The sequence below is a fragment of the Microtus oregoni genome, unplaced genomic scaffold (assembly GCF_018167655.1).
Source record: "Microtus oregoni isolate MIOR12 unplaced genomic scaffold, Mior012 000094F_ref0000399, whole genome shotgun sequence".
NCBI classification, from domain to species: domain Eukaryota; kingdom Metazoa; phylum Chordata; class Mammalia; order Rodentia; family Cricetidae; genus Microtus; species Microtus oregoni.
The window spans coordinates 611,883-638,822 of record NW_024544707.1 but is presented as its reverse complement, the minus strand read 5'-3'; the positions used below and the strand labels follow the sequence as shown (position 1 = coordinate 638,822).

At 40.6% G+C, this 26,940-nt stretch overlaps 1 protein-coding gene across 2 annotated transcripts in view; it reads right to left on the bottom strand.

Moving 5' to 3' along the window:
- Window positions 1-26,598, bottom strand: part of LOC121442694 (E3 ubiquitin-protein ligase RAD18-like) — an 87,104-nt gene extending 60,506 nt beyond the window's left edge. For both annotated transcript variants that reach the window (XM_041644303.1, XM_041644304.1), the window contains exons 1-6: window positions 26,484-26,598; window positions 23,339-23,420; window positions 17,081-17,142; window positions 15,860-15,930; window positions 2,320-2,636; window positions 936-1,035 (exon numbers count right to left, since the gene is read on the bottom strand). In XM_041644303.1, coding sequence (XP_041500237.1) covers window positions 936-1,035; window positions 2,320-2,636; window positions 15,860-15,930; window positions 17,081-17,142; window positions 23,339-23,420; window positions 26,484-26,534 — 683 coding nt within the window. In that variant the 5' untranslated portion in view covers window positions 26,535-26,598. The remainder of the gene's footprint in view (window positions 1-935; window positions 1,036-2,319; window positions 2,637-15,859; window positions 15,931-17,080; window positions 17,143-23,338; window positions 23,421-26,483) is intronic.
- Between the last annotated feature and the right edge of the window lie 342 nt (window positions 26,599-26,940).

Genomic DNA, 26,940 nt, shown 5'->3' with positions numbered 1-26,940 from the left:
GCAAAGTAGCACAGTAGTCTGGATACAAATACTGACCTCACAACTTATTAGTAATGTCATCTCTTGGTGTTTTGAAGACAAAGTCCTTACATTCCATACACATTCTCTGGCAAGGAAGAAATAGAAACGTGGGGCTGGAATGTCACTGTAGCCTAGGCTAACCTACTTCTCAGTAGTCTATGCTGCCCTTGATTCTCCTGTCTCAGCCTCCTGAATACTAAGATTGTAGGCATACACCACCATATCCAATTATAAATATTCTTCTGTATCATTTTTACATATGTAAGTAGAACAGGCAATTCAAAAACTAATTTTTAAAGACGTTCACTAAGTACTAGGTTTTAAATTCAATTCTGAGCCCTATATAAATACAGACAATCAGACAGACAAAAATACAATAAGTTTGATTTAAATTAATATTTAAGATATTAAATTTCTTATTAATTAAATATCTATTTAAAATACTAAAACATCCTAAGAACTAATGAAAGATTTTACATGTTCTAAATTCAAACTGTCCTTGCTTTCTTTGTGCAAGGCCTTTGTACAAAAGTTTGAGAATTCTAAAAACAAAGTGAACTAGTCTCTGTGAGTTTGAGGCCAGCCTGGTCTACAGAACGGCCAAGGCTACACAGAGAAACCCTGTCTCAAAACAACAACAACAACAGCAAGAAAGACAAGTGATTCTAAGTCAGTAGTTTCTCTAAGTCATGATATAGCAGTTAGCAAGCACTGATCCGCTACTGACATACGGCAGAGTGTGAGCTGAAGGAGGAACAAGAGTGAGGGATGGAAAGGTAAGCAGAGTTAGAGGAAAAATCAAGCAGGAAGCACTAGTCACCAGGACAAAAGGTTAGTCCTGGTTTTGATTCACGTCTATAAAGCACAGAAGCACCCAGCCAAAGCAGGTCAGCAGCTAAGCTCGGCTTTCTTACCTTCGAAGACTCTCTTTCTTCTCTCCACGTGTCAAGCAACTGTCTAAATGCTTATTGATGTGATTTTCTGAAATGCTGACCTCACAAACGGGACAAGACACTGCATTTTAAAAAGAGAGAAAGAAAGGGGAAAAATAAACAAGTTGGCACAGACAGAATCCGAGGTAATCTGCTCTTAGAAAAACCCACAAGGCACGGAAAGCGGGTAAAACTGGTTACTAGTAACTAGCTACTTTGTGGGGTGTCACACAATCAGAATCCTAGGCCTAGAGACTGAAGTAAGTTTGGAAGTTAGCTAATTAGAAAATGCTTTAGCTACAATTTTGCTACCAAGGTACCAGCAGACCATAATGCTGAGCCTTTCCCAGGCCCTAGGACTACCTTACCCTAGAAGCAATGTCAACAACACTGTAATGAGGTTACAATTATGAGTAAAACGAAGGCTCTGATTTTTAATAGAACACAAAGAATTTTATCTATTTTATATGCTATGGTTCATTCTAAGATTTCATTTGGAGAGAAAAAAAGTTCTACAAGAGTTGAAAACATGTCCCAATGAAATTAAAAACACAACAGCAAAAACCACAGAAAGTGGTCCAGAGTGAGATGTGGTATGAGATACATGTAATCAAAAAAACCCCAAACACTACTATTGGCCTTCACCTGTGGGCTGCAAGGGTTTGCTAAAGACACACGTTCCTAGTAAAAGATGAGGCCATAGAGGTCAGTCAGGGGCTTTCCAGATGAGTCTTCCCACCAGAATCCTGGCTCTGTCATCATGAGGCCACTCTGCACCACTGCAGAATGGAAACCTCAGCGATGATATGTAAACACAGAAGGAGTGCATGCTCCAGCAAACCTGTCTTTACCATACAAGCGGCACACCAGCTCTGGTTTTCAGTTACTGTCAGTCTATGGGTGCACTGTACAAAGAGTGAGACAACAACTTGGCTTCAGAGACATTTGGGAGGGAGAGCTAAGAGATAAGGAAGGTTACCAAAGTACATGTCATATGCCAAAGGACATTAAACTACAGGCAGAACATCAAGGAAGTAGTCAACCTGTGGCATAAAATGGAGGCTTCTTTAAGAGCTAACTGGAACTGGATGAGGTGAGAGGGCTCCAATCTAAAAACAGAAAGCTACCACAAGAAGCATTAACTACTAAACCATTTCACTTCTGCATGAATCATCCTGACTCTATTCTATGAAAAAGACAAAAACTCTACCTCTAAGCACTGACTGCATCATGTCTGAGACACAGTAAAGTAGAACCTGGTCTATGCCTTCTTACTCCCCCCTCAAACGCACTGCCTGTTAAACTTACACCACAAGAACGAGATTTCCTTAAGTATGAAAAGGCATATATAAAAATGACTTCCTACCTTTATTTTCCAGTTTCATGGTGGATGTAGAGGGTGTCACAGGTCCATTAGCATCCGAGGGACCAAGTACTGTCTTTCCCTCGAGACTTGTCTCTTTAGCCTCAGTAGAGGTGCTTATCTCTTTTTGCGGGCTATACTTCCTGTCATTTTCTTTTCCCCCCGTCTCTCTTATCAGGAACTTGTCCATCAGCCTGCTCCCCTGTTTGACAGGGTGTTTGGTGGCTTCAGCATTATGCACTTTAGCAACAACTTTCTTTGAGGTGGAAGACACAGGAGATATGGGTGGTGACTCTAAAGCAAACTGCAACAGGCGAGTCCTTGAATCACACAAAAAAAGAGGGAAAAGATTGGAAACTATGTCAAATTAGACATAATAAACTGGGATCTTCCCAATTAACACTTGTTTCTCTGAAACACAAAATTCATGCTGCAATCACAACCAAACTAAAGAGTTTCTTTTAAAACAACAAACAGAGCAATAAATCAGAATTAAAAGGTATTTACTAGGACTTCAAGTATATTGGGTTCTAGTTGCTGCTATGAGTCTTCCTCTACAATGGCTAAATAAAATCTGAAGAAATACATGAAGCAACAGCATCACTACAGCACAATCAGCACAGAAGTCTGGTCCTTACTAGAAGAGACACATAAGTGACTGACACTGCCCCAAGATCTCCCTTCACTTGGAAGCGTTTTCATGGATTTGCATATTGAGCTAACATCTAAGCAGGAAAAGTGATCTCAATTCTGGGCAGAGGTGATGAGCACTGGGGACACAGGATGCTTGGCATGTGGGAGTCACGAGAAAAAATCCTCTCAACCATCTACAATCATCTCTGGGGTACACAAAGACAAAACCCCCACAGGGGTCTGGTAGGAAAAAGACATTGGTAAACAGATGGCAGACGTCAGTGCTGGAAAGGACAAAGCAAATACCCTCATGAAGACATGGGGACTGAAGTGAGACGTCACAGAGGCTATACCTTAGGGAAAGGAACACTGTGCATTGTGTTTTCACACAAATGTGCATTCACGCATATGTGTGTCTACTTCTGTATGTGTAAATCTCATGTGTATGCATGTATATGTGTGTAAAACTAAAACAGAATATAATAATACATCGCTCCACCCTTAATGGAACAAAAGCAAGAAGCTGGTAATTTAGTTGCTTGTCAGAACAAAATACACTATCTTTCAAAGAAAGATTTTACAGATTCTACAACATTTGGTCCATAATGTTCACAAAAAAAGAAAAAAGCTACTAATCAAGCCATAAAATATTCAAAAGAAACATACGAGAGGTTTATCTTTATTATAAAGTACTATTGAATTGTATCAGATGCATTTACGCATTCACTATGATTATATACATTTTTCTACTTTATTTTGCTAATATAGTTACATCAGTTTGATGAGGAACCTCCTTTGGCCAATGGTCTTCGAGAGGCTGGACCAGGTTGGACGTAACCTTGGGTACCAAAAAGCATGCGGGTCCAGCCACACTCTCATTCTCTCCCTGCTTGACACACCTGAATGTTGGATTCTGTCCCTGTTCCCCATTGTGATCTGTGAGTTCCCCTTTAATAAAGAACCCCTTACTATACCATATCCAGAGCTAGTCTGGGATTATTTTAGTCACATTTCCCCCAGTCTGGCTCATTCCCCTTTATATGCTGCCCAACGTGGGAACGAGTCCATGCTTACCAGAAACCCACCACCACACCCCGCGTTAACCAGCTAGATCATGTTTCTCATCCACATCTCACCCACCTGCCACTGCCTAGGATCCCAACTTTCCCCACAGCAGCCCACCATTCTTTTTATCACATTGCGATCCACGCGGCATTACATCTGCCAACTGTGTGGCTCGCAACTGACAGAAAGCCACCAAAACTCTCTCCATGTACAGAATTGCATTAATTGTCCTTAATAACTGCTCTTAATTTGTTAAGCAAAGCATATTTGTCAGTATCTAAGTAGGCAACAAGCGCAAAACCAAAGCGAGATTGTCCACGGCTCCTCATGTCTCTCCTCCACTTTGTTTCACCACATGGCTGCAACCACAACACCTGCTGGCCAATAAAGATTACATCTATTCACTGAAATTTCCTAAAGGATAATGGAGTGAATACTTGTGAGCTATTATTTATAGACAATTTACACTGGTATAGATTCTTATATATTGATACAAATTCAAACTGTATTTGTTATATTGAATATGCTCCTATTTCTGTTTATAATATTTAACTTCCTCTCCTATTGTGTAAGATTGTATTATTGTGTAAGATTGTGTACTTAACTTCCTCTCCTATTGTGTAAGATTGTGTACTTAACTTCCTCTCCTATTGTGTAAGATTGTGTACTTCCTCTCCTATTGTGTCCTCAGCCTGTTCAAAGTTAACCCACCTTTAAGAGAACAATGTAACCAACACAGCTTGCCTTGAATTTCCCACACAATTGAGCTTTTTAAACCTAAGATAAATACATAGCTTTTTATCTTCAAAAAAAAGAAATTTGCACACCTATGCAAAGTTATTTTATCATATTGTATGCATGCATGTTTCTACCTCTGTTTAAGACACTTTGTATATTGATACAATTTTAGAATATACTTATCATGTGGCATTCATTATACATTTCTACCTCTGATCAAGAGAGTTATATACTGTTTACATTTGAGATCATTATCCTCATTTGCTGCCCAGTTTTTTAAAGATGTTTAATATTCTAATATGAAGTCTTTAAACTACATAGGTATTAAGTATTATAGACCAATAGTCATCCATGTTTGTAATACTTATAGTTAGACTAATCAGGTTCTTTAGATACATAGACTGTATTCTGCATAGATAGGTAATCTTCAACCACTTCAAAGAACTGTAGAATATGGCATTTAAATAACCAAGGGATCTGTTGACGTGAGATACGATTGCTCCTGGCAGCACTGATCTATTCCCAAGAGAATGTTGAACACCAAAGACTGGACCACTTGGAGCTTGTTTTCTTGACAAAACTGACCTTTGGGCAAGGAACTGCCCATGCCTCAACCACTGACAAAATGTACGGTGTCTGGACAGGACAAGCAGGATATGAGAAAAAAAAAAGACTGCAATACCTTTCCAAGACAGGGTAAGATGGTTTTGAAAATATTCCTGCCTCTGAAATGATCTGTCAGTTACTCTAGGCCTTAGCCAAAGTTGGTTGCTCCAATGCTGCAAATGAAACTTTTGCTACCTGGTGATTGCCCAGGTAGCCATTTGTCTCTGTCATCTACTGTACATTTTGGAAGGTGCTTGATTGCACTTCCTACCTACTCAAGTAATATTAGCTCCCTTCTCAGGTCTTTGATGGGGTTGAAGACTAGAGATAGGAACAGTTACTTTCCTCTTATGGCTTAGCCAAGCCATTTCTAATACAAGACTTAGACTCCTTAAGATAAAATAATTATTGAAACATTTAGCATATGTTTTATGCTTAATATTGTTTATGCTGGTTAATTCTAATTTTTATACTTGATATGTTCTTATTGTATATAGTTTTGTATTAGGTTTAAAATTCTCTCATTTAGATAAAAAGGGGAGATGATGGGGAACTTCCTTCAGTCAATAGTCTTTGAGAGGCTTGACCAGGTTGGGTGTGGCACTGGGTACCAAAAAGCACATGGGTCCAGACACACACACACATACACTCTGTCTCTCCTGCTTGCCCTGTTCCCCTGGGTGATCTGTGAGTTTCCCTTTAATAAAGAACCCCTTATTGTACCATATTTGGAGCTATCTTGGGATTATTTTACTTGCATTCCCCCCATCTGGCACGTCCCTCTTCATTAGTTGATTTTTCAATGTATCTTAAATTTTTATGCCTAGGTTTTACTGTTTTGCCAATGATTTTGAGATTGCTTATGAAAGACTACTGAAGTATAAGTTTCCTTCTTTTTTTTTTTTCCAAGACTGGTTTCCCTGTGTAGCCCTGGCTGTCCTGGAACTCATTCTATAGACCAGGGTGATCTCAAACTCACAGAGATCCACCTGCTTCTGCCTTCTGAGTGCTAAGATTCTAGAATTAAAAGCAAGTGCCACTACCACCCAGCTGGAGTATAGTTGTTTTCCTTTCCTGCCTGTCTGGGTGTATCAAGATTCTGCTTCTTTCTTTACCTCCCTCCTTCCTTTCTTTTCTCTTCCTTCTATGCAGGGTCTCGCTATGCAGTCCTGGCAGGCCTAGAACTCACCAATCTGATAAAATGCTATTTGAAAGGAAGAAAGAAAAAGAGAGAGAGACAGACAGACAGACAGACAGACTCACAACCAGTCCCAATCATGAGTGATGACAAATGAGACATCTCCCCCAAGACTGACTAAGACACAGATGTCTACCACCAACAACTCTCTTAAAACTGCAGAAAATGTCCTGAGCCAAAGACAAGAACAAAAACAGGAGCCAGGGATAAAGAGTATAAAAATTACAAAAGGAGAAAGAAAAATATTCATTTCCAGGGGAAAGTTAGGTGCAAAGTAGGTAGAGAGGGCAGTCATTATACTATCTTGCCAACTTTCATACAAATTTAAAAATCTCCCACAGTTTAAAAGAGAAGATTAAAAATAAAGAAAAGCTAAGCCAAGGGTGATAGAACATGGCTATAATCTCAGCATTCAGGAGACTGAAGCAGAAGATTCTAACTCAAGCCCAATTTCTGATACATAGTGATGCTGTGTCTAAGAAAAGTCAAGAAAAGGAGGGAGATTAGGTAGAAGGAGGGAAATTGGGAATTGGGGGAAAGAAGAAGGGAAGAAGGGGGAGGAGAAAGTCGGAAGGGAAAGCAGGAAGATTAAAGAAACATCTAAGGACCTTCATCTTAGGGAGGAAATAGAAATTAAAAAAAAAAACAACCCAGAACCATCATCTCTCTTTCCTTCCAGTCTCTGGAAGGTTCTAAGAAAGCTCTTCTCTCATAATGACAAGGGCAGGAGTCAGTATTCAACCACAGATGAGACACCACTGATCTTTTCAGCATACTAGTGATAAGTTTTTGCCTTTAATCCACAATTCAGATGAATTTAATTATAATTGGCTCTGTTATTTCAAGGAACGCCAACAAAAACTATGGCTGACAGTAGCAACAAGGTCACAATAAACTATTCTTGAAGCTAAAATTAAAGCCTATTAACTTATTCCAGTACCACCTACTCTTGCCCGAGAAGCAGAATAGAAAACAAATCCTATACTCCATGAAAGTTACAAAGTAAGCGGAAAAGCACAGGCTTATACAAAATATGTGAAAAGTGATAATACAATGAAACCAAAGGGCTAAGAAAACAGTTTTTGGTAGAGAGATGCCCTAGCAAGTGGAAGGCTCAGAGTGCCAGTCCACACAAGAAAAACTAAAGTAAAACAAAATAAAATAAGATGCGGCCAAGCATAAGAAGATGAAATAAGTATTCTTTATAGCTGGTCAGAAAGCCTCATTAAGAAGGTAACTTACGAGAACAGAGTTCAGAGAAAGTGGGTCTTAGCCAGGCACCACCTGGGCAGACAGTGATTCACCTACAAAGAACAGCAAGCACAAAGTCTAGGGTAGATGCAATTAACATAGAGGAGAAACAAGAAGGCCTGCAACTGAATAAAAGGCAAACATGAAGTCTGAGAAGGAACAAGACGGCAAGGCAAGAGGACTAACTCAGAAAGGACTTGGGCTCCTGCTCCAGTGAGATGGAGAACTCAATCATTTGGATGTTAAATGCCTGAGTGTTAAATGGCATTAGTTTGGGAGTTGCTGTGGATCTTGGATCTAATTTAAAAGGTGGGTCACAATGGGATGCCCTTAGGCCATGGAGCATGTCCCAACACAGGACTCTGGGCACACTCCTTGTCCTCTGTCCCTTACTTGGAAATGCAAGCACTTGTTCCAAAACATCTCACCAAAGTCATGTAAGCCCATGCCTCCCAATCTTGGAATGAAAGCTCCAGAAGGACCAAAGTCCTTAGAAGGTACACAGTTTGGGCACTTTATTAAGATGACACCATAAAACTGCCTAACACAAGGACTTTAGTTACTACCACCAGGAAGGATTTTAGGAGAGCCAAAGTAAAAAATATACAATTAGGAAATGATCACATTCCATTAGGATGCGCTGACTTGGACCAGATTCTAGACAGTATGGAGATGACAGACTAAGCCTTGGAAAGTAAAGTAAAGAAGATAGAGCCAGGGAGACTTACTAATGGATCAAAAAATTAAGTAGTAATAAAAGAGAGTTGAGGAAGATACAAAAGTCTTTAGCTAGAGTAGTTAAAAGGGTATTTCCAGTGCAGGGCCAAGGAGACAGTAGGTAAAAGTGCTTGCCATATAAGCTCCACAACTTTAATTTTGGTGCCCAGAAGTCATGTACAAGCCAGATGTAACAGCACAAGCATCTGAAATCCCATGGTGCCCCTGTGGAGAGATGGGAGGCAGAAACAAGACAAATCCCAGACACTCAGGAGCCAGCTAGGCTGCTTATGCAGTGACAAAGAGATCCCACCTCAAATGAAGTAGAAAAGCAAAGAATGGTACTTGATGGCTGTCCTTTGACCTCCATGTTGTTGGTTTGGTTTTCGTTTGTTTATCTGTTTGTCTGTTTTACTCTTTGGGGTACCTGCTGCCCAGCTCCCAAATAATCACAAAGAGACTTATTACTTCTTATGAATGCCCAGCCTTAGCTTGGGTTAGTTTTAGCCAGCTTTTCTTAAATTATCCCATTTATCTTTTGCCTCTAGGCTTTTACCTTTCTCTATTTCTGTACATCTTTTCTTTCCTTCTTATTCCATGTCCGGCTATGTAGCTGGCCCCTGATATCCTCCTCTCCTAATTTTCTTGCTCCTCTCTTTTCTCTCTCTCCTTCTATTTATTCTCTCTGCCTATCAGCCCCACCCATTTCTCTCTCCTGCCTAGCTATTGGTCATTTAGCTCTTTATTAGATCAATCAGGTGTTTTAGGCAGGCAAAGTAACACAGTTTCACAGAGTTAAACAAATGCAACATAATAGAATGCAACACATCTTTGCATCATTAAATAAATATTCCACAGCATAAACAAACATAACACATCTTCACCTAATATTCCATAACATCTCCATACACATACATGGCACACACATGTTCAACACACACACCCCAATGCTGCTATTCAGAGTCACAGCACACGTCAGAGCAGGTATGGAACAGAGAAGAGTATCAGCAGTCCCCTTTGCACATGTGAAGCATTACTTGCTCTTAGGACGCTTAAGGATAAATATGAAATAAACTGTTGACAAGAGTCTGAGGTTTGAAGACTTGAAAAACATGAAAACAGAGGACATCTAAAACCAAAACATTGTATGATTCATATACCCTAAAATAAGTTGAATGAAAATGTTAATTTCTAAATTGATATTTACATTTAAACAGAATTGGTTACTTTCCATCACTCATATGAGTTCTTATCAAAGTGATATGGCCCTGCAGAACCTAACAGCATTCATCACAGGCACTCAGATATCTCATGGACAGATTATGAACTTTTAGAGCTAGAAAGATTATCAGAGAGGAATCAGCATTTCATTGTACATATGGGTAAATAAAGTCCCAGGTCTAAGGCATTTAGTTGGAAAGCATACAAATTAGATCTCGGATAGCTGACAGAGCCCAAAAACTAGCCGTCACAGGGCATCTTGCTCTGAATATTGTTACTCAACAAGTATAGAAGAAGCTTGCCAACTTGTTAACTACACAAGTAACCTCACCTCTTTAGAATGTGGTCAAGAATAAAAACTCACAATATATCTCAGGTGCATAAGTCATTAAGGCCATATAATGAATCTAGCTACTCCATTAGAGTACCTACAAATGTTTGCTCTGATGTGAAACATACAAACAGCAGTTTAGAACCATTAATGAAGAAGACAGTGGTCACTAAAGCACATTCTCTTTTTCTTTTCTTTTTATGTTACATGCATGAGTTTTTACCTACATATATCTGTGTACCATGTGTATGCAATACACTAGAGGCTAGAAGACATTGAGTCTCCTGGGACTGGAGTTAGAGACCTTTTATGAGCTGCCATGTGGGTACTAAGAATCAAATCCCCGAGCTCTGGAGAGCAGCAAGAGCTCTTTCTCCAGCCCCTAGAATGCATTCTTAATAGCACTTTAGAGCATTAATGTGTGAGATGGAAATGCACAGTGGTAAAAGGAAGCTGGTTTTGGATCCCTCTGTACCAAGTATGATCACAAAGACCTGTATATAACTCTCATCTGTAATCCCATCAACAGCGCCATTTATCTTTTCAGATGAAGACACAGGGGTCAAAAGGGGAAATCTCCTGATTATAATCATAACTAGAGAAATAGAACTGGAGTCCAGTGCTACAGCACAATTAATAAAAATCCAGAGACAGAAATTGGTGTTCAACCTGAAGGTCAGAAAAACAAAACAGCCAGTCACTGTCTCTTACCTCTACCTCAGTCCTCAGTCCTCAGTCCGAAATGGTAATCCTGCCTCTAGGAATCTCAGAATGAGACTGAGAGCTGTCTCCTCCCGTCTTATATTCCTCTCTAGTGCTGGGATTAAAGGCTTGCACCACTACTGCCGGTTTCTATGGCAAATTAGTGTGGCTACCGGGATTAAATGTGTGTGTCACCACTGCCTGGTCTGTATGACTGATCAGTGAGGCTATTTTACTCTCTGGACTTCAGGCAAGCTTTATTTATTAAAATATCACTACACAGTGCCACCTGAATGCAAAAGTCAGCATGCTGTAAATGACATCACAACCACAACAACCACATCCTGTTTGTGAGATGCTAAGAGTATTCTCTGCTATAATTGTCATCTAAAATGCTTTTGTAAATTCTCTGACAATTTCAAACATGTAAAACTGTACACTGACCATATTCACCTCCCTTACTCCCTATTAACCCTACCAACTTCCTCAGAAATCTTCTTCCCAACAAGTCCTGGTCCTATCATGCTTCTTACTTCTCTTTTTTCCCCCCACCTACTAAGTTTCCTTAGGGTTGTTTGCATGAGAATAGGTCTGGGATTACTTACTAGAGCAGAGACAGTTTATCAATGGGTACTAAAGTAAATGACTCCTTGCCACCAGGTTGTCGTGGCGCATGCCTTTAATCCCAGAACTAGGGAAGCAGAGGCAGGAAGATCTTTGAGGTTAAGGTCAGCCTGGTCTACAGAGGAAGTTCCACGAAAACCAGGGAGTTACACAGAGAAACACTGTCAAAGAAAAAGAAGAGGAGGGGAGGGAAGGGGAGAGGAGAAGGAAGCGAGGGAGAGAAAGAGAGGGGAGGGAGGGAGGGAGGGAGGGAGGGAGGGAGAGAGAGAGAGAGAGAGAAAATAACTCATCCATCCCCTAAGAGTCATTGACCGCCTTGAAAATGGGTGGGACTAAAACGCGTAAATTCTTACATTTGGAGTATCAAAAGAGAACTCCAAACTTGACCAACCCAAACAATTCGTAATACCGATGCTATAGATGGAGACTGGACTCTAAAAAAAAAAAAAGAAAAAAGAAATAATACTTTACCACTTAGGGCAAAAAGGATGCTCTCCTTTCAAAACACAACAACAAAAAAATCTAACTAAACTTTTGTTCAAAGGTTAAGATTAAGAATTTCTTCCCAACCCCTTGAGAAATATCTAATAGGAGAAGATGGCCCAGATGTCTGAGTTCTACATCCAGAACAGATTCAAGACTATTGCTTGAGATGATCAAGCCTCTCAAGATACTCCAGTCAGGACTTGATCATAATTCTAAATTTTCTTTAGGTACCCATAAGATTATCAGTGACCCTGAACAGCAGGAAGTAGCCTGAAAAACTATGGCCACAATCCTAAAAAATGTACTATGGATATTTTCCTTTGTTTAGAATGTTGGTTACAAGTTGTTACGGATAATGGTCAGGAGAAAAGCTAAACAAAAGGTATCAGATTCAGAATTGTTGTTTTTTTTTAAAAAAGGGGGGTGATGTGGGGCAATGATCTTTTATCCTGTCACTTGTATTATTTTTAATACAGTAGCCAGGCAGGAAGTATAAGCAGGGTGACGGCAACCAGGCAGGAAATAGAGGCATGACAGTTGAGAATCATGGGAAGAGGAAAATTTTAGTCTGAAGTTGTGACCCAGACGCAGAGAAAGCAAGATGTGACTATCTCGGTCGAATAAGGTACCAAGAGATGTGGCTAACATAGACAAGAAATATGAGCTGATATAAGTTATAAGAATTAATTAATAAGAAGCTTGAGCTACTGGGCCAAGCTTTCCAGGTTCTGGCTATTACAAACAATGGTGCTATGAACACAGTTGGGCATATACTTTTATAATATGATAGGGCATCTCTTGGGTGTATTCCCAAGAGTGGTATTGCTGGGTCCAGGGGTAAGTTGATCCCGAATTTCCTGAGAAACCGCCACACTGCTTTCCAAAGCGGTTGCACAGTTTGCATTCCCACCAGCAATGGATGAGGGTACCCCTTTCTCCACAACCTCTCCAGCAAAGGCTATCATTGGTGTTTTTTATTTTAGCCATTCTGACAGGTGTAAGATGGTATCTTAAAGTTGTCTTGATTTACATTTCCCTGATAGCTAAGGAAGTTGAGCACGACCTTAAGTGTCTTTTGGCCATTTGAACTTCTTCTGTTGAGAATTCTCTGTTCAGCTCAGTGCCCCATTTTATAATTGGGTTGATTAGCCTTTTACAGTCTAGTTTCTTGAGTTCTTTATATATTTTGGAGATGCCCTTCAATGGAAGAATGGATGAAGAAAGTATGGAATATATACATATTAGAGTACTACTCAGCAGTAAAAAACAATGACTTCTTGAATTTTGCATGCAAATGGACAGAAATAGAAAACACTACCCTGAGTGAGGTAAGCCAGACCCAAAAAGAGGAACATGGGATGTACTCACTCATAATTGGTTTCTAGCCATAAATAAAGGACATTAAGCCTATAATTAGTGATCCTAGAGAAGCTAAATAAGAAGGTGAACCCAAAGAAAAACATATAGGCATCCTCCTGGATATTAACCTTCATCAGGTGATGAAAGGAGACAGAGACAGAGACCCACATTGGAGCACCGGACTGAAACCCCAAGGTCCAAATCAGGAGCAGAAGGAGAGAGAGCACGAGCAAAGAACTCAGGGCCATGAGGGGTGCACCCACACACTGTGACAATGGGGATGTTCTATCAGGAACTCACCAAGGTCAGCTGGATTGGGTCTGAAAAAGCATGGGATAAAACCGGACTTGCTGAACATAGCAGACAATGAGGACTGCTGAGAAGTCAAGAACAATGGCACTAGGTTTTGATCCTACTGCACATACTGGCTTTGTGGGAGCCTAGGCTGTTTGGATGTTCACCTTACTAGACCTGGAAGGAAGTGGGAGGTCCTTGGACTCCCCACAGGGCAGAGAACCCTAACTGCTATTCGGGCTGAAGAGAGAAGGGGACTTGATGGGGGGAGGGGGAGGGAAATGGGAGGCGGTGGCAGGAAGGAGACAGAAATCTTTAATAAATAAATAAATAATAAAAAATAAATTAAAAAGCCAGGTGCTTCTCTCATCATCAAAAAAAAAAAAAAAGAATTTCTTCCCTGGTGGTGGTAGCACACGCCTTTAATAATCCCAGTACTCAGGAGGCAGAGGCAGGTAGATCTCTGTGAGTTCAAGGCCAGCCTGGGCTACAGAGCGAGTACCAGGACAGGTTTCAAAGCTATCCAGAGAAATCTTGTCTTGAAAAACAAAAAACAACAACAAAAAAAGAATTTCTTCCCTAAACACAGGGTCCAAATGCTAGAATGAAGGTTAGGACACTACTTTAAATTAAAATGAACCAAGAAAAAGTGTGCTCTTTAAAAATGAATGCCAAAGGTCAAAAGAAAATATAAAAGATCCACATCATCCTGTATCTGAAACCTCTCAAATTATTTCCCACATCTTCTTATTATTCAATTTAGAATATTAAATTTTTAAAAATCAGAATGGCATATAAAATGGAAATGGCAGATGGGAAAGACAAGAAACAAAATCAACAAGCAATATAAATACCTTACATTTTAGTCATAAGATTAAACTTCTCCCCTCATCAATCTTAGACAGCATTTAAACAAGTAATGCTATCGATTAACTTCTATTTCATTCTTACTAATTTTGCAGATAAGTCCGCAGCACTGTACACGGTGAACATCCAAGAAACATGCCCCTCAAGGATGGTGCTGGCAATGGTACTGCCAAGAAGGCAAGCACAAGAAAATGACAGAATCCATTTGGGGTCTTCAAATACACAGACACATAAAAATAAATCTTAAAAAGCAAAATAAAACAAAACAAAAACAAGTTGAGGAGATGGCTCAGTTATTAAGTGACTTTGGTGGAAGCAAGACAATCTGAGTTTAAGCACCAGAACCCCCATAAAAAGCTGGGGCTGGCCAGGCAGGAATAGGCAGACCCCTGAAACTTATTAGCTAGTCAGCCTACCAAAATTTTGAACTTCAAGTCAGTAAGAAACACTTCCCCAAAATGAGGGGAGTGATCAAAGAAAGGCACCCAATACTGATCTCTAGCTTCCATACCCTCACACACAGGCAAGTGTACCCACATGAACAAGTACACATGTCACATCTATACATATTCCCCACCCCCCAAAAAAGTCCTAACAAACAAGAGACTTTACAGTAAGAAAGCTCTCTTCAATAAGAGAATCAGAGAACCATATAGTTTCTTAATCTAGAATAGTACACCACCCTTATGTGACCTCACTAAGAAAAAAGCTAACCAGAGTTACTGAAATGAATGTCAGGAGAGTTCAGAGTGCCAAACGTAATCATCTTTAGGATACAAACCTACGAATAAATGTGCAATTCTAATAGCAGTCTGGTGACATTTTTAGAGGCAAGGTTAAGATATCTCCAAGAATGTTACAACAAGCCAAGAAGTCCTATACATGGGCATGTGACTAATAACATGATTAAAACAATGCAAGATATGTTTGGTAAAGCATGCCTTTTTATATCCCATTGGGTGACCACATTCACAGTCACACACTCATGCATTTGAAAGTTAAGAAGCAAAGCTATGTATAAGAGCTTTACAGAGAAGCAGTTGCACATCACACACAGCATACCATATTACACATGCTGAGCAAATCTGATTAATAGGTTAAAACATACAAATAGAACCAAATACAGTTAGTATACACAACTGCAAAGACACATATATTCTCTAGCACTGTCCACTCAAACCCTAAGAACCCAGAAGCAATACAGCATCAACTATAAATAGTCAATTTATCCACACTTTAATTCTTAATTATTCAAAAGAGGAGATTTTCTATCAAATAGAAAAACCCCTATGACTACATATTAGAACTTTCTCATGTGTGCAGTGGCTATTGCCACTTCCCTTCTTCTGCTCCAGTGTGTAACCCTGCACTCCCTAACTGAATGGGGATGGAAAAGAGGCACACATAAAGGGCAAAGGCAGTTAGAGGTTAGTCACGAAACTGAATCATACCGTGCAAAATTCATGCTTTTTACCAGTTCATCTAAAAGACGATTATTTCTCAGGTCTGGTTCTGTTACTGCCTAGAAAAGAAAAACAAAAGATGGAGGTCATAAACAATAATTAACTTGTCACAATTCTGATTTCAAAATGTCTGACCTGTCCTCCTGGGGCTCTCTGTCCCACTAGTCTTCTAAATAAAGTAGATTCATCTCATACTAACATGGAACTTTTAAGCCAGTGAATTAGGTAGGACCTGCTAACTGGAAGCCTGATTGCAGTTCTCAAAAGCATGTTAAAACTATTTGCTGTTTACTCTGCACTAAAACAAAAACCCAACATGAACAAGGATTTTTCTTCAAAATACCAAAACTAGCTTTCCCCAATTTACTCAGCAACAGGAGAGGCTTTTAAGTAATAACACTGGAAGAGGCACTAACTATTCAAAGAAGGTTAAAAAATAAGAACTCAAAACTACAGAAACACCATCTGGCACTGCAGCATGGATGTTGTCTGGTACACACTGGTGCTAAGTCCAGCTGAACAAAGGCAGCACAGCAGTGGCAAAGACCTCCAAGGTTGGAAGCAACTGCACTGTTTAGCACAAGGAAACAGTTTAGACAAGTTCAGTGACATCCTGACAAGCTGTACCAGCCAGAGCAGTCACACCTCCAGCTCCCCAGTGTCCTTTTCAAGAGAGCCCTGTCCCTTCTTTCCTTCCCCAGACACAGGTTTAATCTCCCGTTCCATCTCATTCTCTGCCTGTTCTAACTGCAAGAACAGTCTCAGGGACAGTCAGCACACTTGCTAATGTTTGTTCTGAAGGGCTGGTCTGGGAGGGCGCTAAGAGACCAGGTTAAGCCCAGTTGCCATCAATCTCCTACCTCCTCTACAAATACAAATATCAGTTCTTCACAAACAAAGAATCCCACCAGTAGTGTTCATCCAAAGTGAGAAATTATAAAAAGTTAGGAACCATAAAAACATAAATTGTAGGAGTCAAAGAGTACTACAGTCTTCTACCTCACAAAATACATTAAGGTTATCAAAACCCTTGATGAGAAGTGGAACAAAACCCAGATCTCTTATATATACTTCGGAAGTCTTTCCTGGAAACAGTCAAATGGTTTAACTCAGTCACTACATATAATCCCGTGCATTTTTGTGGACACAGAAAGCAAAAAATAAATTGTTCCAATCAACAAAATTTTTACAAAGAAAAGAAAAACTTACCACACAACAAGTTGGGCACTGAGTTTTATAGGACAAAAATTTTCTTATACAGAGAGAACAATCTGTAAAAAGACACAAATTGCAACATAGGAAGTTATGCTATTCAGTAACATAGGAATCTGACTATTAACAAAATTCTGGCCCAAGACTAGAGTACTTCCAGCATTATATCATTATAATTATAATTTTAAGTTTCTAGCACCTTCTTGCTCCACAAGTATTTATATGTGTAACTAAAAGCACTGTTAAGAAAACACATCTAGTACAATGAAATTTCTAAGCTCTCACAACGCTGTGAGCACAAACCACTCCCTCTTTGTTCCATTTATGAACCACAGTACACACAGATGCCCTAGGTTTACTTAATACATGTGCCAGATACCTACACCCTAACTAACCCTGTGATGCCCACCACCCTATGCTTAACAAGTACTTGGGTGGCAAGTGTCAAAACAACAGACAGGGCTAAGGTTTTTTACCTTAGCCAACAAAGTACAGGGCAACTACATTACAACTCAAGCAGGAAATAAGTATCTACTAAATTCTTCATAGCTGAGGCAATGTACGATGTATTCCCAAAGGAAACTATCTGGTGTAATAGATGATACCTCAATGGTGGCTCCTTTACATGAAGCCAAAGCTCAGCTGAATTAAGTAAGGAGCCTTATTAAAAACATATCAATTTAGTTGGAGAAACAAAAACAGTATGATTTTGATGGTGCAAGTATTCAAAAATAAAGTATTGCTGGCTCCAACAACAGCCCCAAGGGGAAAATAGGAAGGGCCATATTATGGACAAGGACAGGCAAAAGACAGGTTGAGAGCCTCTGGGCATTGCAAAGAAGCTGGAAGTTGCCATTCAGTTGTGAGCAACCTGAAAAGCCAACAACTCTCCTCAGATTCATCAGAAAATCAGAAAAGCAAGGTCACAGGCTAAACTGCTACCCCTCCCCTCAAAAAACTAGACAGGCAGCACTACAGGGAGGAGAGACCACAGGCAGAAAGCACCTCAGGAGCCAGAACAAAAAAAATAAAAAAAAAACTATACTGAAGCCACTGGAGACAGCATCAAAGAGAACACCTGAAGTGTGACTGACAGTTGCTGGAAAGATCTGAAAGTTGGTTCCAGGAGTGGGGTAATATTCTGAAAGGTCTGACCATACTGGGGTGGGTTTGTTTGTTTGTTTTGGGGAGGTGGAATGTGGATGACTTTGAGACTTTAGACTAGGAAAGCAGTTGAAGTAGGGCTTAGTGGGCCATCCTAGTAGGAGCTTGGAAGGCAACAGTGCTGAGAGCAATGTGGGACGATGAAGGCCAGCTCAAAAGGTTTTAGAGGGGAACAATATTAGCAACTGAAATAGAAAGCATTCTTGTGATATTCTCGCAAAGAATGTGGCTACTTTTCACACTTGTCCTAAATTAAAAACAGATTAATTTCCTTGGTAGAAGAGATTTTAAGACAGTTGAATACTGATTCAGTCAAGTAGTTCTTAGCAATCCCTCTTATGCAAGTCTACGTGAAAAAGAGCAAGTGGAACAAAACTGTGGGGGCAAGGGGGGGGTAACACAAAATGTAGTTTGAGAAGAAAAAGAACAGCAGAAAATTTAATGTCAGAGTCAAGGACTGCTGAAAGAGCTGAGAAGACTAAAGAAAGAACTGTTATACAATAAAGGGAGGGGTGCACTCAGGGCAAGACCCCATCCAACAAGGAAATGCCTGAGGAATTTTTTGCTGCTAAAAACAAAGGAAAGCTTCTACAAATGTAATTCAAGGAGGGACTAGGCTCTTTGCCAACTGGGCAGTAAAATTTGTGTTATCAACAAGATTCTTGCTTTCAGTCATGAGGATACACAAGTATAGTAGTTGTGGAATCTTCCTCCAAAGCTAAATAGAGCCTGCCACAGGAATGCCCTGAAAGGCCCTGAAAGCATGAAGCTGTGACAGTGAAGCCTGGACTATGCTGGGAGACCCCAAGATATTAGAAATACCAGAGCCCTGGGATATCTGCCAAGGAGAGCTATACACAGGGAGCCCAAGAACAAGGAGTGTGCTGCAGTCAGCAAAGTTGGAATGGAAGGAAAGAACCCTCTAAATCCTGGCCTGACATCAGACAAAAAGCTAGAAGATTTGGAGTTTGTCCTTCTGGGTTTCAGCTGTGTATTGGCCCAGTATTTCCTCACTATGCCCCTTCTTCTCCATTTTGGATGGCAAGGTATATTCTATGTCACTGTATGCTGGAATTATGTAATTTGCTTTCTGATTTTGAGTTTACAGGAAGTAACAATTAAAACACTACCTTGAGTTTCAAAACAGAATTTGGACTTTTAAATTGTGTTGTGACTGAAAAACTATAGAGACTTTTGAAGCTTGACAAAATGCATTTTTGCATTATTGTATGGCCACCAGTCTATGGAGGTCAGAGAGTGGAATATAGTGGATTGAACGAAAATGGCCCCATAAGCCACTTGGTGGAACTGTTAGGGAAGGATTAGAAAGTGTGACTTTGTTGAAGAAGATCTATCACTAGGGGTGGACTCTGAAGTGTCAAAAGACTCGGGCCATTTCCAGTCAGGTCTCTCTACCTCATCTCATGGTTGTGGATCAAAATGTGACCTCTCAGCTACTGCCCCAGCACCATATTGCCTGCCTGTTGCCATGCTTCCCACCATGATTGCCATGGACTCTAAACCTCTGAAACTGTAATCCCAAATAAATTCTTGCTCCTGTAAGTTGCCTTGATCATTATATCTTTCAACAGCAACAGAAAAGTAATTAAGACAGTAAGTCTCCCAGGCAATATTTTAAGCCACAAATTCCTAACCATGGTTGCTGAACTCAGGCATCTACAGGGATGGTTACTCCTTTTAACTTAGTTTCCCAGACTCTCACTTACATTAATTCAGTGGATGTGGATGGTTTTTTTAAAAAAACTACATCACTTTAAATCATATTATTTCAACAAAAATTTAATAATTATTTTTAGCTAGTAAGAAAACACCATCCAACCAACTAAGGACCAGCATTCCAGAATGTGCTCTGCCTAATTTTGTGACCCTCATCTGGAACAGCAACACAGTGACTTTGGATTCAGTTTAACTAACCTGCTTCTTAATTCATTCAAACTTTAATAACTAAACACAAACAAGCAGAGTGAAACAGAATAAACTGATTTACCATGATGAATCCTGGAATGTGTAAGGAGCAATAAACAAATAGGATTCAGACCCATCAATCCTATCAATTCAAGACAATACCACATGATAGATCTAGCTATAGACAGATCTATGGGTATTTCAAAGACCACATTATCTGTTGAAGAAACTTACTGTACTTGTTATATGACATATCTGTCAGAACTCACTGAATATGCTCATTTTAATGTATGATTTTTATTGTTTGTAAAGATATTAAAGTTTATTTAGGAACAATCCCCAATGTTGATCGTGGCTATTAATATGACTCTACCTGGAAGGAAACTAACATTTGTAAAGACCCATTATTGATGTGGGATTCCCCTCTGTATGCTGTGAATATGTTTTACTACCATGGTTAATAAAAGAAGCTGCTTCAGCCTATAGCAGGGCAAAATATAGTCAGGCTGGAAGAGATAGAGTAGGCAGAAACAGAAAGACACCATGTAGCTGCAGAAGAAGACAGACACCAGAACTTACTGGGTAACCAGTAAGCCATAGCCTTGTGGCGATACACAGAATAATAGAAAAGGGTTAATGTAATATGTAAGAGTTAGTAAGAGTTAATAGAAGCCTAAGATAATAGACCAAGCAGTGTTTTAATTCATATAGTTTCTGTGTGATTATTTTGGGTCTGGGCAGCCGGAAACCAATGGGCAGTCTTAACTTGCACATTGTGGTGGTTTCAATGAAATGGCCTACATTTTTCTCAGGCATTTGAATACTTGGTTCCCAGCTGGTAATGCTTTAGAAAGACTTAGGAAATGTGGCATTGCTGGAGGAAGTTAGTCACTGGGAGCAGGCTTTGAGAGTTTAAAGACACTGTCCATTTCAAGTTCCATCTCTCCACTTCCTATTTATGGTATAAGATGGGAGCCCTCAGGCTCTACGCTTGCCTGCAGCCACAATTCCCTGTCGAGATCATGATGGACTCTTATCTCTCTGGGAGGTACACATCAAATAAACCCTTCCTTCCAAAAGTTGCCTTCATTATGGTGTTTTATCACAGCAACAGATAAAGTAATGATACACTCAAAATGAGCCAAGCAGTGAGGGTTTTGTTTTGTTTTGTTTTGGTTTTGGTATGGCTATTATATGAGGAAGCACTTGCATGGATGCCAATGTTGTGTGTCCTCCTCAATCACCTTTCATCTTATTTTTGAGACAAAGTCTCTTACTGAACCTGAAATTCTCTGTTGTTACTGTTGTTTTTCCAGGTAGGTTGACTAGAGCGAGGCCCCAGGATTCACCTGTCTCTGAACACAAGTGCTAAGGTTATAGGTTTACATCACTACCCTTGGCTTTTATGTGGATGTTTGGGTGAAGGTTTCACTCTAGCCCCTGGCATCCACATGTCCAAAGAGTCTGGAATGTTTGTATAGAAGCTCTACCCCAAGCCCCCTCCCCTGGACTTGCCTCAGTCCAGACCCCATTCCTGAGAAAGCCCACCAATGATCCCTCCCCAGAGATGCTCAAGGCCAACCACAGGGTATTTAAATTGCCTTTCCCACAGAACAAACAAGTGGTTTTCTGGTCTTCCTTTACCGTCTCCTCTCTAGGGGGCTGGAAAGTCATCCAGGAGCGTTTCTATCCATTAAATGTGGGTTTTTCTAATTCAGTTTGATTCGGTCTGATTTGGATTATTGCATAGGAGGAGAGGCTTATCGGGGTGCAGAAACTTTGTAGTGGGTAGTAGGGATCAGAATTCATGTCCTTACTTTGCCTACTAAACCATCTTCCACAGCCTCAAGTTCGGCATATTAGCTCTCAGAACTATCTGAAGTAAAAATTACTCCGCAGTCTTTTCCACTTAGAGAAATGTTGGACAATAATTTTAAACTCCTCCACTTGGTAAGTGGCACTCAGAAGCCAAGCGCAGGTGTATCTATCTGCAAAGCTGACACTTGCCAACATCTTATGACTTTACAGAACTTTCTGTCAAAGCTTTTTCCCAATTAAACCACCTTTTTTTAAGCCAAACTGAACTGATTTTTAACTTTCCAAGACAAATACCCACTTGAAAGCAGAAGACAAAAAAAGTTCATAATCTAAATATTCAATAAACTAGATGGCCTAAATGACAGGTTAACCAGCCTCCACAACCTTGAGCTATCAAAATCTGAACACAGCAGCAGAGCACTTGCCTACGTATATATCTATGAGGGCATGCAAACCGACATCACCTAATAAACAGGTAAACAAATGAATAAGCTTATACACCAAGCATTTAAAACATATTTGTCATAAAGAAGATAAACAATTCCACTACATAACTCTTTTCAGTATCACCCAGCTGCTAAGTGATAAAACCATCTGAACACTCTTCAATGAGGGAATTCTGAGGGAATCCAGATGGTCCTTGAATTACAATGGTTTGACAATTTTCCAGCCATAGTAGAATACAAAAACAGTATTCATTCAATAGAAACTATATTTACATTTAGATTTCCTCCATCCTGCTCCCCACTGCCTTCGCTTGCAATATGCAGTAAAATACTTTTGAAATGCCGGGCAGAGGAGGCAGGCACAGCTCCCAACTCCAGTTGGTCAGGAGTGTCAGTTCATTCTACCTGTACTGTGCTATATACAAAAGGAAATAAGTGAGGTGCATTAACAAAATTTTAACTTAACAGTATTTTCACCTCCTGACAGGCTCACTGGGATATAATTCCATGCTGAAACGTGTCAACATTCCTATTGTTTTTGAAGGTTAAGATTTATAATTCCACACCAAGTGGTTGAAACATTCATCCGTCATTCTGCTAAAAGCAACATCCCAAAGCTTAACATATTAAAGTGCTCAGCAAATAACCATGTATTGTTACCAAAATCTTCACTGCTGTAAAGTCAATAAAAAGCATATAAAAATATCCAAAAGGGGGGGGGGTGGCAGAAAATGTAAGACCCTTGTAAGAAACTACCATATTTAAGATGAGGTAATGGCATAGACCTTCCTAAAAGTACAAGATAGAGGAATGGACGATGAAAAATGAACATGTGAATGAATCTTCAGTGTTAATGAAAACTACTTTGTGCTTTTACTAACGCAAAACAAAATGTACTTACAGTTATGAGAGCACTGGGGAATTATCACTGCAATGTTGAAATACTCGAAGCAAATCCCACAGCGTAGCAAATCATCTATTGTCTGAAATATTAAAACACATGTATATCAACAAGACATCAACAACAGAATCAATGCCTGGCACACAACTTTCCCTCTATTTCCCTAAAACAATTATTTGTAGTTATACATATTCAAAATCTAACAACAGATAAACATGAAAGTCTAATGACAGAGAAAAACCTTCCCACAAGTATTCAAATTTGCTCTAGTTGTGGTGGTGGCAGGCCTTTAATCCCAGCACTCAGGAGGCAGAGGTAGGTGAATCTTTGAGGCCCGCCAGGTCTATAAAACAAGTTCCAGGAAAGCCAGGGCTATTACACAGAAAAACCCTGTTTTGAAAAACCAAAAACAATTAAAAACAAAAACTTAAAAATTCAAATTTCAGATTACCCCAGTCACTTTGTACAGTTGATACTGTGGATTCTCATGCCATACTGTTAGGCCTTCACAAAGGGCTCTGCATTTCCGCTCTTCTTCTCCCATACTCTAGCTCTTCAGACCCCATCCTCTGGCATATGGTAACCACTTGGTGGAAGACATCAACAATCCATCACCACATAGCTTAAGGATCAAGTTGGAAACTAGTAAAGTCAAACAATAAAAAGCCTCTAGCAGGGTATGGCCACATGCACCTGTAGTCCTAGCATTTCGGAGGCTGGGGTAGGACTCCGAGACTGAAATACCCATCCTCCTCATGGTAGTTCAACACTTACTGCATGATTCACCACAGTGCAGCCACACGAGGAAGCCTTCAAAACAGCTAGCTACAGTCAGTGTCAAATTGGACAACAAGCCAAACAGAATAGGATTCACTCTTGCAACTTAAACTTTAGTTTAAGTAAAGTAATGATAGGAAGATAGTAAGGTAGGCTGCTTTATTCTCAAGAAATAAATGTTTGGGAAGTTGAGGAGGTAGCTGAAGGGTGGAGTCCTTGTCTAGCATGAAAGTGGCCCTGGCTGCCACCCTGAGCTACACACACACACACACACACACACACACACACACACACGGGCATGCATGCACGCACGCGATATGAATAAAAATAAAGATTACAGCTAAAGATAGTGGCACACGTTCCCCAGCGCTTGTGAGTTCAAGACCAGCCTGATCTACATAGTTTCAAGACAGCCAGAGCAACACTGTGAGACCCTGCTCATAAAAACAAAAGCAAAAATAGAATGTATTGCACATATGAAGAAAATTCTGTAAAAATACAATGAAGTGATAAATTATAGTTACTAAGATAAAGGAACTGAGGAGCATGCCAGGAAGGAAATCTGTTTCATTTTAAGTATTTCTTAAGCCACATGACTCTGTTACTTAAAAACTGTAGAGACTGAAGAGATGGCTCAGCAGTTAAGAGCACCAGTTGCTCTTGCAGAGGACCTGGGTTGGATTCCTGGTACCCATACCACGGCTCACGACCATTTATGACTCTGGTTCCAGGGATTCAATGCTCTCTTCTGACCTCTACAAGCACCAGGCATGCATGCAGAACACATACATATATGAGGCGAAACACTCAATGTACAAAATGAAATAAGTAATTGTTTAGAATAAATAAATAATTTAAATATAAGTAAATACCATTATGGTGGCACACACTTTTAAACCTAGCACTTCAGAGGCAGAAGCAGGAGGATCCAAAAGTTAGACACCACCTTGAGCTAGCCAGCAAGCTCCAAGTGTGTCTGGACTGCACAGGGAGCCTGTCTCAAAATCAAACACAAACAAGTTGTCATTAACAATCCATATGATAAAATATCATATAGCTATTAAAAACTTGTGCAGGGCAGTGGTGACACACATTATAATTCCAGCATTGGGAGACAGAGTTTGGGGTCAGCCTGGTCTATAGAAGGAGTTCCAGGACAGCCAGGAATACTCAAGGGAAAACTTTGTCTCAAACACGAAACAAGCCAAAAAAGAAAAAAAAACCAAAAACCTATCTTAGGGAAATACAGTGCTTTTATAAAAAGTAAGGAGAAAGTCTATATCTGGGGCAGGGGCAGGAGGGTTACCAAGTGATTCTTAGTCAAAATAAATAAAAAATAAAAAATATCCACCCAAGTAAATATTACTTAAGTAAAATAATTCAGTGTGCAATGATTCCTTAAACTCAAAGGCTAAGTACTGGGCCTACGTCCTAATCTCCGTTTTAAAAAGATGTGAGCCACTGATGAGGGAGGGGGACTTCATTGGGGGAGGGGGAGGGATATGGGAGGAGGTAGGGGTGAGGAGGCAGAAATCTTTAATAAATAAATAATAAAAAGAAAAAAAATATGTGAGCCAGGGATGGCCACTGACCATGACTATAAACCCAGCGAGCTGGGCGATGGTGGCGGACACCTTTAATTCCGCACTTGGGAGGCAGAGGTGGATCTCTCTGAGTTTGAGGCCAGCCTGGTCTACAAAGCGAGTTCCAGGGCAGTCAAGACTGTTACGCAGAGAAACATTGTTACAAGGGTAAGGGTGAAAAAAATAGCGCTCCGGATGTTGGATCAGGTGGATAGAGGCTAGACTGGTCCTACCGAACTCCAGGCCAGCCAACGACTAGAGTAAAAGCTTGTCTCATAAACTAATAAAATAAATAAAAGTTGAATAAAAGAGAGATGTGTCGTTGAAACAGGCAGGGCACATCAGGGAGAAACCGGCTGCAGTGTGCTAAGAACGAGGAGCACTTGTGAACCTCAGCGAGAAAAGGAAAGCCATGGCAAGCAGATCCCCTGTTTTGCTATATGATTATAAAACGTCATCAGATGCAATGTCCACCCAAATCACGCGTGGTGTCACTGTTCACACAAGAAGTCTTCCAAGGATGAGCTGTCACCATTGTTGACACCGCGTTCCGGTGACTTTATCCTGATGACGAGGTGCTTGTGACTGAAACCCAAAACACCCGGTTCGTTAGGGCGGCCATCCCGGGCTCACGGCATAGGCCCGCTGCGCGTTCCCGAACAGTCCCGGGCGTTGGACCCGGCGTCGCGAGGCCGGCCAGGGTAGGGCCGAGGCGGAAGCGCGCGGCCCGGGCCGCCCCGCTCGCAACAGCGCCGTCCGCGCCCCGGCCTTCCTGGGACACTCACCTTCATCATCGACAGCCCCGGAGGCCACCTTGGCTCGGCCAGGGTCTCCATGGTCGCACCTGACAAGGCCACCAGCTACCGGCCTGCCGCCCAGTCCTTCTACTCGAAATTCCCCGCGCTATACCTACGTCAGCAACGCGCGACGCGCTCGAGGCGAACGCACAGCATGCTGGGCGTTGTAGTTAGCACACATCGGGCAAAGCTGAACTAGATTGTTGCAGTCCTTAGACCTGGGGAAGAAGAGGATGATTGAGGATTAAGGGCAGCTTGAATCTGCCTTAGAAAAGGAATAAACATAGCGGACAATGAGGACTACTGAGAACTCAAGAACAATGGCAAGGGGGTTTTGATGCTACTGCACGTACTGGCTTTGTGGGAGCCTAGGCAGTTTGGATGCTCACCTTTCTAGACTTGGATGGAGGTGGGGGTTCCTTGGACTTCCCACAGGGCAGGGAAC